This window comes from Diaphorina citri, unplaced genomic scaffold, assembly GCF_000475195.1.
Source record: "Diaphorina citri unplaced genomic scaffold, Diaci psyllid genome assembly version 1.1 scaffold27, whole genome shotgun sequence".
In the NCBI taxonomy this organism is placed as follows: domain Eukaryota; kingdom Metazoa; phylum Arthropoda; class Insecta; order Hemiptera; family Psyllidae; genus Diaphorina; species Diaphorina citri.
Window position 1 is genome coordinate 352567 of NW_007377465.1, and position 13749 is coordinate 366315.

The window sequence follows — 13749 nt, forward strand, 5'->3', positions numbered from 1 at the left end:
TACTATAGGGTGAAAGCAACCAAAACTGAAATCCTACAAGTTCGCTGACTGACGAAACCCCCTCACAAAGTCTGGCTGGACCGACATATCAAATCGGCCGAGTAGCACTCCCAATAATTCAACACGAGCACCTCGGTTACCAGGCTAGCACAGCTCAGCTCTGAGCTCATTTCACCGCCCGGGCCCACGAAATGAGCTTTAAACTATTCAAGAGTTAAGTTTTAATCTTGGGTTTAAAAAAAAAATGTGTTGGTTAATTTTTTTTTTTTTTTTTTTTTTTTTTTTTTTTTAATCAACCAATCAGATTGGTTAATTCCAGAGTTAAACTTAAACCGAGCGCCCAGCCCAAAATGACATCATCCCCAGGGACCAATATACAAAGGATTATCTATCAATAAGTGCAATAAGGCACCTAAAAAGTTTATGGTAGGAACAGCCGCAGGGTCAATTTCATTTTTTCTAAAACTTGAAGGAGGATAAAAGACGGAAAATAAACGACCTTGAAAGAAGTGCCTACAATGCAATTCCGGAGAGTAAAATCTAAAAATAATGGTCTTGAATTCCCTTAACTTAAAATCTCAACGAAATGTTTACACCCCCACCATTTACTTTAATTATCACCCCCCCCCCTCAATAACACCCTTTAACATGGATCTTTTCTTTACTCTGCTATTGCCATTCAGCAAAAGCTAAACCTGCTACAACAATAACACCCTTTTCTCTTACAAGCCATTGAAGAAATGTATCTATTTGGTCTCTGGTATTAATCCTGTTTTAGATCATGTTGGAGAAAGAAAACACAGAACAACTTTCAAAGTAATTTATTGATTTTTACACTAAGGCCTCTTTTACGGGCCGATGATTACCAGAAGAGGAGTTAATATCAAGATTACAGTTTGCTATCACTATCAGATGTTTGTTAACATCCATAAAAGAAAGTTTTCGTACCACAAGATTGCATAACTCCGAGTTTAAACTTGGTTTGAGATTAAGATCAATCTGATTGGTCAGTTTCAAACTTTTGAGCCAAATTAAACTGCTCAATCCAAGAGGTCTTATAATCCAACTTGGTCAAGTTTAAACTCGGATTTTGGTCCTAACCATTAGAGTTTCTACGCATGCGCTAGAAGAACTCTGATCCGTTCAATGTTCAACCCAGTAGATAACCTTGTTTATCCTGCTCGAATGAGAGAGACTAAAAAGTCCCTTTACCCCAGCAGTTTAAAGAAGGTCTCGTGTATTTTATAGGTTTAAGAACATAATACTTACAGTGGATTTCACCAGACAGAACAACTTTCAAAGTAATTTATTGATTTTTACACTAAGGCCTCTTTTACGGGCCGATGATTACCAGAGGAGTTAATATCAAGATTACAGTTTGCTATTACCATCAGATGTTTGTTAACTTCCATAAAAGAAAGTTTTCGTACCGCAATATTGCATAACTCCGAGTTTAAACTTGGTTTGAGATTAAGATCAATCTGATTGGTCAGTTAAAAACTTTTGAGCCAAATTAAACTGCTCAATCCAAGAGGTCTTATAATCCAACTTGGTCAAGTTTAAACTCAGATTTTAGTTCTACGCATGCGCAGGAAATCTGATCCGTTCAATGTTCAACCCAGTAGATAACCTTGTTTATCCTGCTCGAATGAGAGAGACTTAAAAAGTCCCTTTACCCCAGCAGTTTCAACAAGGTCTCGTGTATTTTATAGGTTTAAGAACATAATACTTACAGTGGATTTCACCAATGTTTTTTCACCTCCTAGAAGGTCTGTTGATTAGTGCCATTTGATTTATATAGGCTTAACAGGTCTGTTAAGCTAATAGGCTGTAAGGAGCTAAAAAGGAGGTTGGTGAAACCCTACCATAATGTTACATCAAAAGACCTTTGGGCACTGGGAACAGATAACTGTGAAAATGGACAATAATATTTGGACCATAGCAGTTACAGGTCCCTCTGTCAAACCTCTTAAAAAAAAAGCTAGAGTAGCCTTATAAGCGCTAGGCCGCGGGTTCGATTCCTGCCCGGGGCAGATTTTATCCTGATGGGATAATCTTCGTTCTCGGAACGGCTGGCTGACCATAGCAGTTACAGGTCCCTCTGTCAAACCTCTTAAAAAAAAAGCTAGAGTAGCCTTATAAGCGCTAGGCCGCGGGTTCGATTCCCGCCCGGGGGCGGATTTTATCCTGATGGGATAATCTTCGTTCTCGGAACGGCTGGCTTTCTCCAATTCTCCTAAGCCTTTTCTTATTTCAGTAGGGTGGTGTTTCTTGTCAGTCTCTTCCAGGCAGCCCTATTGTGTACCTCGTGTCCTGATAAATTTTTCTCACGCCGTCTTGATTCACTCTAAATGAGTGGTTTAAAATAAATCAAATTGGATTCTAGAACGTTAAGCTTAAGGAAACAATAGTTGCTTCAGACGATAGGTAACGAAACGACGGTGATGCTCACACACGACATCAGTCTGTTCACTTACCACTTAACCAGAGAGGAAGTTCATTTGAGAGCGTTGATGTTAATACTGTAAAAGATATTGAACACACATTTGTAACTTTGTGCGAAATAAAGACCAAATTTTTAGCATCATCTTACCTGAGGAGAAATCACTCCCGAAGGAGGCCAGCTTGGCCAGGGGCGACTCGTTGTGCATCTGGTACGGCGGCTGTTGCACGTAGCCGCCCGCCTGGGCTTGAACCGAGTCTGGGCCCAGGTCCGGCAATCCGTCGAGCACACTGCCGCCCACATCTTCACCGAATATGTCGTACGAGTCCATAGGAAGGCAGAACCTGACTAGGAACTGACTGTGCGGCCCAGGGCGGGAACCGGCATACGGAACGGGGGGTTCTTCATTCCACTACACGAGACAATGCGACTGAAACACACAACACACACGGAGGTTCTAATAATTCTGGACCGCTTATCTCTGGATACAGTAGAATACTCGGCTTGTGCTACCAGAAAGAGATTGAAAAGTCTCTTTATTTTGGAATACAATATTTGAAATAAAGAAACGATGTTAATAAATAAAATTACAATTTATTTATTTCTAATCTTATATTATAAAAACAAGTTTCTGATAAGAACATGAGTACACATCACTTAAAAAAAAAGTTGTGTTCACTTTTGTTTGTCATTGAAGGTACTTTTGCTATTTAGCTTTTTATGCTTTTCCCAAAAAAGAAATACCTACATTCTATGAATTATATCTTACAAATGACCTTTGTCTGACTCAATAATTTTACACGAGACAATGCGACTGAAACACACAACACACACGGAGGTTCTAATAATTCTGGACCGCTTATCTCTGGATACAGTAGAATACTCGACTTGTGCTACCAGAAAGAGATTGAAAAGTCTCTTCATTTTGGAATACAATATTTGAAATAAAGAAACGATGTTAATAAATAAAATTACAATTTATTTATTTCTAATTTCTGATAAAAACATGAGTACACATCACTTAAAAAAAAAAGTTGTGTTCATTGAAGGTACTTTTGCTATTTAGCTTTTTATGCTTTTCCCAAAAAAGAAATACCTACATTCTATGAACTATATCTTACAAATGACCTTTGTTACAATATTTGAAATAAAGAAACGATGTTAATAAATAAAATTACAATTTATTTATTTCTAATTTCTGATAAAAACATGAGTACACATCGCTTAAAAAAAAAGTTGTGTTCACTTTTGTTTGTGATTGAAGGTACTTTTGCTATTTAGCTTTTTATCCTTTTCCCAAAAAAGAAATACCTACATTGCTACATTCTATGAATTACATATATCTTACAAATGACCTTTGCCTGACTCAATAATTTCATGAAACTGCTGGGGTTTGAACCACCAATGCCTCAGCAACTAACTACACTAGTGTGGCTCAAGGGAGGACAGGAGAGGAGGGAGAAGGGGGAGGAGGGAGGAAGTGAGAAGAGGAAGGGAGAGGAGGAGGGGAGAGAAAAGGGAGGAAGGTAAAAGAGGAGTAAAATAAAAGGAGGAAGAGAGAGGAGGATAGAGGGAAAGGGGGAGGAAGGGAGAAGAGAGGAAGAATGAAAGAGGAAGGGGAAGGAGAGGGAGGAAGGTAAAAGAGGAGTAAAATAAAAGAGGGAGGAAGAGAGAAGGAGAGGAGGGGGAAAGGGAGGGAGGGAGAGGAGAGAAGGAGAAAAACAATGAATATCAAGTAGTTACATACTTAACTTATTTTAAAGGAGGAAGAGAGAGGAGGATAGAGGGAAAGGGGGAGGAAGGGAGAAGAGAGGAAGAATGAAAGAGGAAGGGGAAGGAGAGGGAGGGAGAGGAGAGAAGGAGAAAAACAATGCATATCAAGTAGGTACATACTTAACTTATTTCAACAAAAAAAACATCAGGGGATCCCAAAAAGGATATTTCCAACCATTTCCCGATTTTGAAAATTTGAACCGATTGCAATACTTTCATTACTAGTATAGCTCGCTATACTGTAGTAATAGAAAGTAACAATATCGGTATTTGGTACTCAGGTAATACCTAGTTAATTGTCCTTCATTTGGCCATATTAATACATAGTAAAAAGAAAGAAAAAAAAAAGAGGAAAAAGGAGGAAAAACTCATGGTCATAAATTCAAAGGAAAGCTCCACGTACATTGAATTGAATTTTTGGGGAGTTGGGGGGAGGACCTGTGTCAAGATAATTACCTCTTCCATACTCCCCTGACCTCTTAAAAAGTGTATACTTTTTTTTTCTTTTTCAGCCATTGTTCTGTAACCTCTTCTTTTCCCTTACCCCCCCACCATTTACTTTAATTATCCCCCCCCCCCCCTCAATAACACCCTTTAACATGGCTAGAGCTAGAGACCATCACCCCGGTGATACAAAAAGGCATCTTTTCTTTACTCTGCTATTGCCATTCAGCAAAAACTAAACCTGCTACAACAATAACACCCTTTTCTCTTACAAGCCATTGAAGAAATGTATCTATTTGGTGGGTGCATGCCTTTGTTCCGGGTAAAAATCGGGAAATCCGTATTTTTTCACCATTTTGCTAGTTTGTACCGTATATTCCGAAAAAAAAGTTGGCAACCCTATTGAGGACTTCCATCAATTCTGTACCTATATCATTTTCATATGTTTGGTTGTGCAGGTGACTATGCACTACTAAAAGTCATGTGTCTTATGTTGGCAAAGTGATTTAGGATTTGTTCACCATTCCCACACAGCCACACACTTACCTAACCTGCCTCGGTGACTGTCAAGGCAAAGTGATTTAGGATTTGTTCACCATTCCCACACAGCCACACACTTACCTAACCTGCCTCGGTGACTGTCAAACCTGCCTCAAGACGCTCGCTTGTTAAACAGGAGGGCGTGGGTTCAATCCCAGCCGAGGTATGGAATTTTATCCTCATATAATTTGAGAATTTGACCACAATAATAGTAGTAGCCTACTGCTGGAGTAAAGGGACTTTTCAGTCCTATGCGAGCAGTATAAATAAGCACTATTATTATTATTACCTACTAGATTCCTTTCAAACAGACCATAAAACCCTTTTGTGAATGATCCTCTATTTTAAAATTATTACCCCTATGCGAGCAGTATAAATAAGCACTATTATTATTATTACCTACTAGATTCCTTTCAAACAGACCATAAAACCCTTTTGTGAATGATTCTCTATTTTAAAATTATTACATAAGTATTGTAAAATGTCTGATTAGTTTACAATTCTACCCCTAACAACTCTTTTTCTTGTTGTAGACTGCCAAATTGTGAAGAGGTAAAAACTTATAGAAGGGGAAAAGCTATACGCTTATGCAAGTATTGTAAAATGTCTGATTAGTTTACAATTCTACCCCTAACAACTCTTTTTCTTGTTGTAGACTGCCAAATTGTGAAGAGGTAATAACTTATAGAAGGGGAAAAGCTATACGCTTATGATAATAATAATAATGCAACATAAAGCTGTACATCCTTCCCCCTTCCAGAAGTATTAAAGTTGAGTTTGTGAAATATAGACCCTTATTCTCCATCTCTGACATGAATAATACTTTGTACTTAGCTTAAAGTAAATTAAGGGTACACAGCTAAACAAGATGCTAGATACTAGATACCCATCTACATGGTTTGTAGGATAGAGAAGATGAGACTACTGGAATAAAATTATCAAAAAAATAATATAAAAGTAGGTTTTCATGCACATGCACATCCTAAAACACTTCAAAGCTTGTATTGAGCACAGATTGTAACTCCAGGGACATACTTGATACTTACTAACTAATCTTGAAACAAAATTAATTGAAATGGTCATGGAATAATCTTCTATGGGCAGTGACTTCAATTGACTTACAACTAACAACACTGAATTTGAGTCTTGCAAAATTAAAAGTTACCCGTAATAATGATTATCACCACAAATTGAATGGCAGAGTAGGCAGCAAAATACTTCTGCTAGATACATTTCAAAACAAAATGAATGCAAATGAAATATCTGTAGGTAATGCAACTCTTTACACTTGTATAAGATTGACCTGTATATTGTACTGTACAGAGACTAATGATGTAGAATTGTAGATAGCTATAAAGCCTGTAGATGTTACCTATGTGTAATTAGATACACAACTTTCATCTTGAAGTTTGAGAGTTCCTTAAACATGTCAATCTAAATACAATCCACATGCAATGTACCTACCTAAATATTCAACAAAATTGAATAATCTTGGTTGAAATGAAAAAGTAGAAAATGAAAAGAGAATGGGACGGTACCTAGATATTGAGTAATAATAAAATTCAAGTAATTCATCACAAACATTGGAATAATAATAATAATATTCTCCGTGTCCGATTGTCATTCTTGCTCAAAACAAAACTCAAGACAAATTCTCATCTCCACATAAAATGTTTTGCCGAATCAAATATTGATGCTATTTTAAAGAAATATACGGAAAATGAAGATAAAACTTTCAAAAAAAGCTAATAATTATGAAATAATATAATAATAACCTAGCTATACGAACAATGAACTTTGCAAAACGCCATTTCAAGAAATGTCCTCTTTTCGGCTTGGGTCTATCCAATACGTTCGATACAATACAATTGGAAGATTAAAATAATATTTGTAAAAAAATCTCTAGAATTACATGAGATGAGGTGCGGTAACTTGAAGAACAAAAGAAACTTACTGGCCCATGGTTAACCATCATATTGTCAATCCTTTCAAGGTAAAGAATAAATATCACAATACGTACTAAGAAGAAATAGTTAAAGGGAATTTTCATTGTGTTGAGCTTGAGCATAAATGTTGTCACAAAAATGTTGTTCCCCGCTTAATACACTACGCTTAATTTTATTACTTGACTTGGTCTCGACCCCACCAACCTCCAGATCCACAGTCCACCGTGTTACTAACCAATAAAGAGAAGAGAAACTAATCGAGAATATGGTATGACCTCTTTATTTTTGTGTCTGATAGCTGGTTCTGTCATAAACTTATCTGCCAAATGGCAATTAAAATGAGATATCACTTTTCGTACCTAATAATTATGTAGGTACATACTCTATATTGATGTAGGTTTTTTTTAGGTTTGATAGAGGGAACTGTAACGGCTAAGGTCTTCTTCTTATTGTCCCGAAAGCAAATAACCTAACAGAGAAGACAGGATAGGAGAAAGCCAGTCGTTCTAAGAACGAACTTTGTTTATTTAGGATAACATCCGCCCCGGGCAGAAACCCGCGACCTAGCGCTTACGAGGCACACGCGCTACCCTTCAAGCTAACTAGGCTGACTTTGTTAGGATAACATCCGCCCCGGGCAAAAACCCGTGACCTAGCGCTTACGAGGCACACGCGCTACCCTTCAAGCTAACTAGGCTGACTTTGATGGAGTTTAAAAACCAATTTTATGTTCTCATTCTCTAAGTAAATCAATGCCCCCATATGACACACTTTCATTCAAGAAAAAAGAATCCCTCATTTGAAATTCGTCGCTCAATATTCCCATTTGAGGAATCGCTAATGATGGTGACACACGAGATTTGTCTCATCTTAAGTCAAATGTTCTCATTTCAGATGAACACAGCAGCACCACAGACCACAGCTCCACATCACTCCAGCAATCCTTTCCTTTGAGGAAACATGAAGCCGAAACTTTCCGGCTCTATTCTCACTCCACAATGAAGTCTGTTTCACACATATTTACATTTTGTCTAAAATGGAATCTCACCGTATTAAATCTCAAAGCTTTTTGTGCTGTTAAATGGAGGTTTGCAGGTGGCATACTAGAGAAGAAGAAAATTGTGGTCTATTTTAAAGAAATCTGTAAAGAGTAGTTAGCTCTTCTGTGATTAATTTTTAGGGAAGCTGAGGAACAGCTTGCCCCTTTTTGGCTTTAGTTTGGCTTGTGTAATATGTGTATTTCCTCTCGGCCACCGTGTATAAAGAAGATCAGAGGAAAAGAGGATCTTCAAATATAACTATACATTAAAATAATATAATTTATTAGTTGATAGCTAGCTAGAAGAAAATAGTTGAATATTGAACCCTGATGTTTGGGACCAAGGCTGTAAAGAGTAGTTAGCTCTTCTGTGATTAATTTTTAGGGAAGCTGAGGAACAGCTTGCCCCTTTTTGGCTTTAGTTTGGCTTGTGTGAAAGTTGGTGCTCGAGACATGTTCTTCTTTACACCCCTTAGACAAGAGGGTAGCTAACTGGGACCATTACGTTGACACTGTCCCTGTCCATTTAACTTAATAAGAAGAACACACAATTAGATAACGCTACTATATGCACCATAATAATTGCAATAAAAAAAAATCGAATATCATACCTACACACACAAATCTTATGTAATACGCGAATAAAGTGATTACGCTGTCATTACGTGTAATGGTCCACATAAACAAAGTTCGTTCTTAGAGCGACTGGCTTTCTCCTATCCTGTCTTCTCTGTTAGGTTATTTGCTTTCGGGACAATAAGAATAAGACCTTAGCCGTTACAGTTCCCTCTATCAAACCTAAAAAAAACCTACATCAATATAGAGTATGTACCTACATATTAGGAACGAAAAGTGATATCTCATTTTAATTGCCATTTGGCAGATAAGTTTAAGACAGAACCAGCTATCCGACAAAACAATAAAGAGGCTATACCATATACTTGATTGGTTTCTTTTCTCTTTCATTGGTTAGCACGGTGAACTCTGGATCTGGAGGTTGGTGGGGTCGAGAGCAAGTCAAGTAATAAAATGAAGCGTAGTGTATTAAGCGGGGAACGACATTTTTGTGACAACATTTATGCTCAACATAATGAAAATTCCCTTTAACTATTTCTTCTTAGGTATTTCTTCTTAGTACGTATTGTGATATTTATTCTTTACCTTGAAAGGATTGACAATATGATGGTTAACCATGGGCCATTGCGACTTGGCGGCGGAAAAGTCCAAGGATTGACTCAATGGGAATCCACCATTCATCACAGACCCATTGCTGGACATAGTTTGACTAGGCCATCCCATATCTGAAAAGCACAGCAGACACATGACAATCAGTATATTGTTCATTTCATAAATTTGTCAGCATAAAAAATTCGAATATCATACCTACACACACAAATCTTATGTAATACGCGAATAAAGTGATTACGCTGTCATTACGTGTAATGGTCCACAACCATATCATGTAGAGCAATGTGCTATGACAAGTCGTGACAAATTTAGAGAGAATTACCTTGTGTTTTATCCCTCGTGCCCTGTGGTGCAGTTACTTGTCAGTAGTCATTTGGTTAGTGTACGGTTTAGTCGGGTTTCCTCTGGGTCAGTGATGTGGTACTCATTGTGCGAAATTTTAATACAGACCATTCTAAATAGTGATAAACGGAGTCGGGTTCGCCAGATCGGAACTTGAATCTTTGCGGGATTTAATAATTTAACAGTTCCAAATTTCCCGTTTTCGTATGATTAGTCGGGAGTTAAAACATAAATGAATAGCTCACCCCTAAAGGGGATTTAGCTAAAAATATTCGCCGCTGCTTCCTACACGCGACAGAAATTATATACAAGGTAATATTTGGGGGGACTGTTAGCCTAGTGGTAAAGCGTTTGCTTGACATGCAGAAGATCCCGGGTTCGAATCCCGCCATTGATAAAATTTTTTACGAGTACAAAACGAAGTTTCGATTTGAATTGCAAATATGTATTTCAATGGGTTACTTTCTGGTGTTTTCCTATTGACCCAGCACCTGAATGGAAAGTATTGTGTCTCTTCTCGCCCATCTGATGAGGGACATACTACGGGATGAGCATGCTACGACACAGACCACACACGTCTAATGTAGCAGTTGTTTCATTACGGTGAAATACTCATTTTTTTATAGTTCTATCAATTAATTTTTTTTTTCCCAAGACAAATATCCCTACTGACCTTTTCTTTCTCCTGCTTATCCTTGGCCTCCTTGTCCTTCTTCTTCTGATATTCCTCCAGCTCTTCTCCTTCTAGCCGAATCCTCTTCTTGACTTGCAGCGTCAGAAGTATTGTGTCTCTTCTCGCCCATCTGATGAGGGACATACTACGGGATGAGCATGATACGACACAGACCACATACGTCTAATGTAGCAGTTGTTTCATTACGGTGAAATACTCATTTTTTTATAGTTCTATCAATTAATCTTTCCCCCCCCCCAAGACAAATATCCCTACTGACCTTTTCTTTCTCCTGTTTATCCTCATTTTTTTATAGTTCTATCAATTAATCTTTTTTCCCCCCAAGACAAATATCCCTACTGACCTTTTCTTTCTCCTGTTTATCCTTGGCCTCCTTGTCCTTCTTCTTCTGATATTCCTCCAGCTCTTCTCCTTCTAGCCGAATCCTCTTCTTGACTTGCAGCGTCAGAGTTCGGTTACCTCCTAACTCTATGAGATCTCTGGCTAGTGTGCCTGGGGAGGTTCTGAAAATAATAAAGGAAAAGAGGTTATTTTGAGAATCGACGTGAACACACAAATTCTGAGAGTCTGAGGAAAAATAAAACCGAAAACCTGGAGTAGCCAGCGACGATAGTTTTTTTTCAATAGGTTTGACTGAGAGAACTATAACCTATAACTGCTATGGTATTATCGTCCCGAAATCGAAGATAGAAGGAAGACAGGATAGGAAAAAGCCAGCCATTCCGAGAGAGAACCTTATTCCTTCAGGATAAAACAATAGGTTTGCCTGAGAGAACTATAACCTATAACTGCTATGGTCTTATCGTCCCGAAATTGAAGATAGAAGGAAGACAGGATAGGAAAAAGCCAGCCATTCCGAGAGAGAACCTTATTCCTTCAGGATAAAATCCGCCCCGGGTGGGACATAAAAAATCATAATACCCTACAAAACCCCATCTTGGCTATCCACGGCCAGCCACTCACTATCAGATAGACCTGATCAGGTGTACCTGATACCTGATGAGCATACACACTATCTATGGTAGGTCTACCTGATCTGGCCTAACACAAGTAAAATGCCTTATGGTTGGAGCCACAATTTGAGTTTGACTATCAACAGTATCAACTTGATTTGATTGACTAAAAAGTTTGAAATCAACCAATCAGATAGCTTATTCCAAACGTTAAACTTTAACACTGATTACTACTATTGTATTGTAGTCAAATTCTCAAATTATATTGAGGATAAAATTCCATACCTCGGCTGGGATTGAACTCACGCCCTCCTGTTTACCAGGCGAGCGTCTTTATAAAAAAATCACGCTACAAACCCTAATCTTGGCTATCTACTACGAGAACAACCTTCAAATTTACTGAATGAATCCTATATTAATTAAAGCGCCTAATGAAAAAAAAAAAATCCCATCAATCTCAGTAGTATCGTGGTATGGATTTTGAAGATTTTCGGAGCCCAAGTGAAGACATAAAATATAGCACAGTAGGTGTATATTAATCGAGGAGTGACATTCATACTTAACACAAGTAAAATGCCTCATGATGGTTGAGGCTACAATTTGAGTTGACTATCAACTTGATTTGATTGACTAAAAAGTTTTCTAACTTTGAAATCAACCAATCAGATTGCTTAATCCAAGAGTTAAACTTGAACTCTCACTGTAGTTCAGACATTACCAAAATAGAATATACCTTGTTTATCCTGCTCGAATGAGACTAAAATGTCCCTTTACCCCAGCAGTTCAAACAAGGTCTCGTGTATTTTATGGGTTTAACATGGTGCAATACATAATTATTACAATAGACCTTGCTTGATTATAAAAAAAAAGAAAAAGAAAGAAGAAAAGAAGGAGAAAAATACACACTTACCAGAAGGAGCGTTCGCTCTGAAGGGATTGACGCCATTGAATGGATTGGCTAGCAGGTCCGCGGATATTCCATTGACGATTGGTGAGTCCGAGGACCTGCCACTCGGTGATCCAACTGTAGATAGCTATAAAGCCTGTAGATGTTACCAATGTGTAATTAGATACACAACTTTCATCTTGAAGTTTGAGAGTTCCTTAAACATGTCAATCTAAATACAATCCACATGCAATGTACCTACCTAAATATTCAACAAAATTGAATAATCTTGGTTGAAATGAAAAAGTAGAAAATGAAAAGAGAATGGGACGGTACCTAGATATTGAGTAATAATAAAATTCAAGTAATTCATCACAAACATTGGAATAATAATAATAATATTCTCCGTGTCCGATTGTCATTCTTGCTCAAAACAAAACTCAAGACAAATTCTCATCTCCACATAAAATGTTTTGCCGAATCAAATATTGATGCTATTTTAAAGAAATATACGGAAAATGAAGATAAAACTTTCAAAAAAAGCTAATAATTATGAAATAATATAATAATAACCTAGCTATACGAACAATGAACTTTGCAAAACGCCATTTCAAGAAATGTCCTCTTTTCGGCTTGGGTCTATCCAATACGTTCGATACAATACAATTGGAAGATTAAAATAATATTTGTAAAAAAATCTCTAGAATTACATGAGATGAGGTGCGGTAACTTGAAGAACAAAAGAAACTTACGCTGTATATCCAACTGTATTCACTTTGATCATTTAATATTTGCATTTATTGAAAGGAATTAAACATGGAAAACTTAAAAACTATTTTTATTGTAAACTTTAAAAAAATATTTATCAAAATTATTTGCTGCCCACATATCGTACGTACACTAAACACAGAACACACATTCAGACATTTGTTTTTATTTTTTCCATTTTGTCTATCTCCTCAAATGCAACACGTAATTTAATTGGATAAAATAATACTATCTCCCGTATACTTACATTATATTTGTCATTAGGAAGCGACCAATCACAATTCATCTTACATAGTGGAGTATAAAAAAAATGTTCCTTCAACTGACCAATGGGGTTCAAGCATTAATCCGTACTAAATTATAAATCATATTTGAACCGATTAAAAAGGTGTTTGGGATTAATTTTAATGAGAATAACTAATGAATTGAAGTAAGAAATGGTCAGCGATTTAGAAAGAAAGTAACTTTGATTAATTTCACTGAAAAAGTTCACTGCATTCCTTCGAAAAGAAAAATCCCAGTCCGCATCATTCCGACGTAAACTACCAACATGCAAAAATTGGGTACCTGTTTCGAAAGGAAAAAAAGCTTGTTTAAAAGAGAAAATCATCCGATAAAAGAAATAGCTGTCAAATAGTCACTAATGGTACTACAAAAAAGGTAATTTGGAAAGGTAGAATACTTTTCAAACACTTTTGGACAAATTTTTCTTGGGAAAAGTCTTTTCACGAAA

At 37.1% G+C, this 13749-nt stretch overlaps 2 protein-coding genes and 1 long non-coding RNA gene across 3 annotated transcripts in view; 1 reads left to right on the top strand and 2 right to left on the bottom strand.

The window, feature by feature from the left end:
- LOC113467973 (trithorax group protein osa-like) overlaps positions 1-2774 on the bottom strand; it is a 13543-nt gene extending 10769 nt beyond the window's left edge. The window contains exon 1 of the mRNA XM_026824536.1: positions 2594-2774. Within this exon, the coding sequence (XP_026680337.1) occupies positions 2594-2774 (181 nt within the window). The remainder of the gene's footprint in view (positions 1-2593) is intronic.
- Positions 2775-7149: 4375 nt separating this feature from the next.
- Positions 7150-8491, top strand: LOC113468028. Its single transcript, XR_003391902.1, has 2 exons — positions 7150-7193; positions 8041-8491. It is a non-coding gene; the product is annotated as an uncharacterized LOC113468028 (long non-coding RNA).
- Positions 8492-9288: 797 nt separating this feature from the next.
- LOC113467976 lies at positions 9289-13302 on the bottom strand. Its single transcript, XM_026824542.1, has 3 exons — positions 13264-13302; positions 12273-12396; positions 9289-9486 (listed from the first exon to the last, which is right to left on the bottom strand). Exons 1-3 carry the CDS (start codon positions 13300-13302, stop codon positions 9317-9319), a joined length of 333 nt encoding a protein of 110 aa, XP_026680343.1. The 3' UTR covers positions 9289-9316.
- Between the last annotated feature and the right edge of the window lie 447 nt (positions 13303-13749).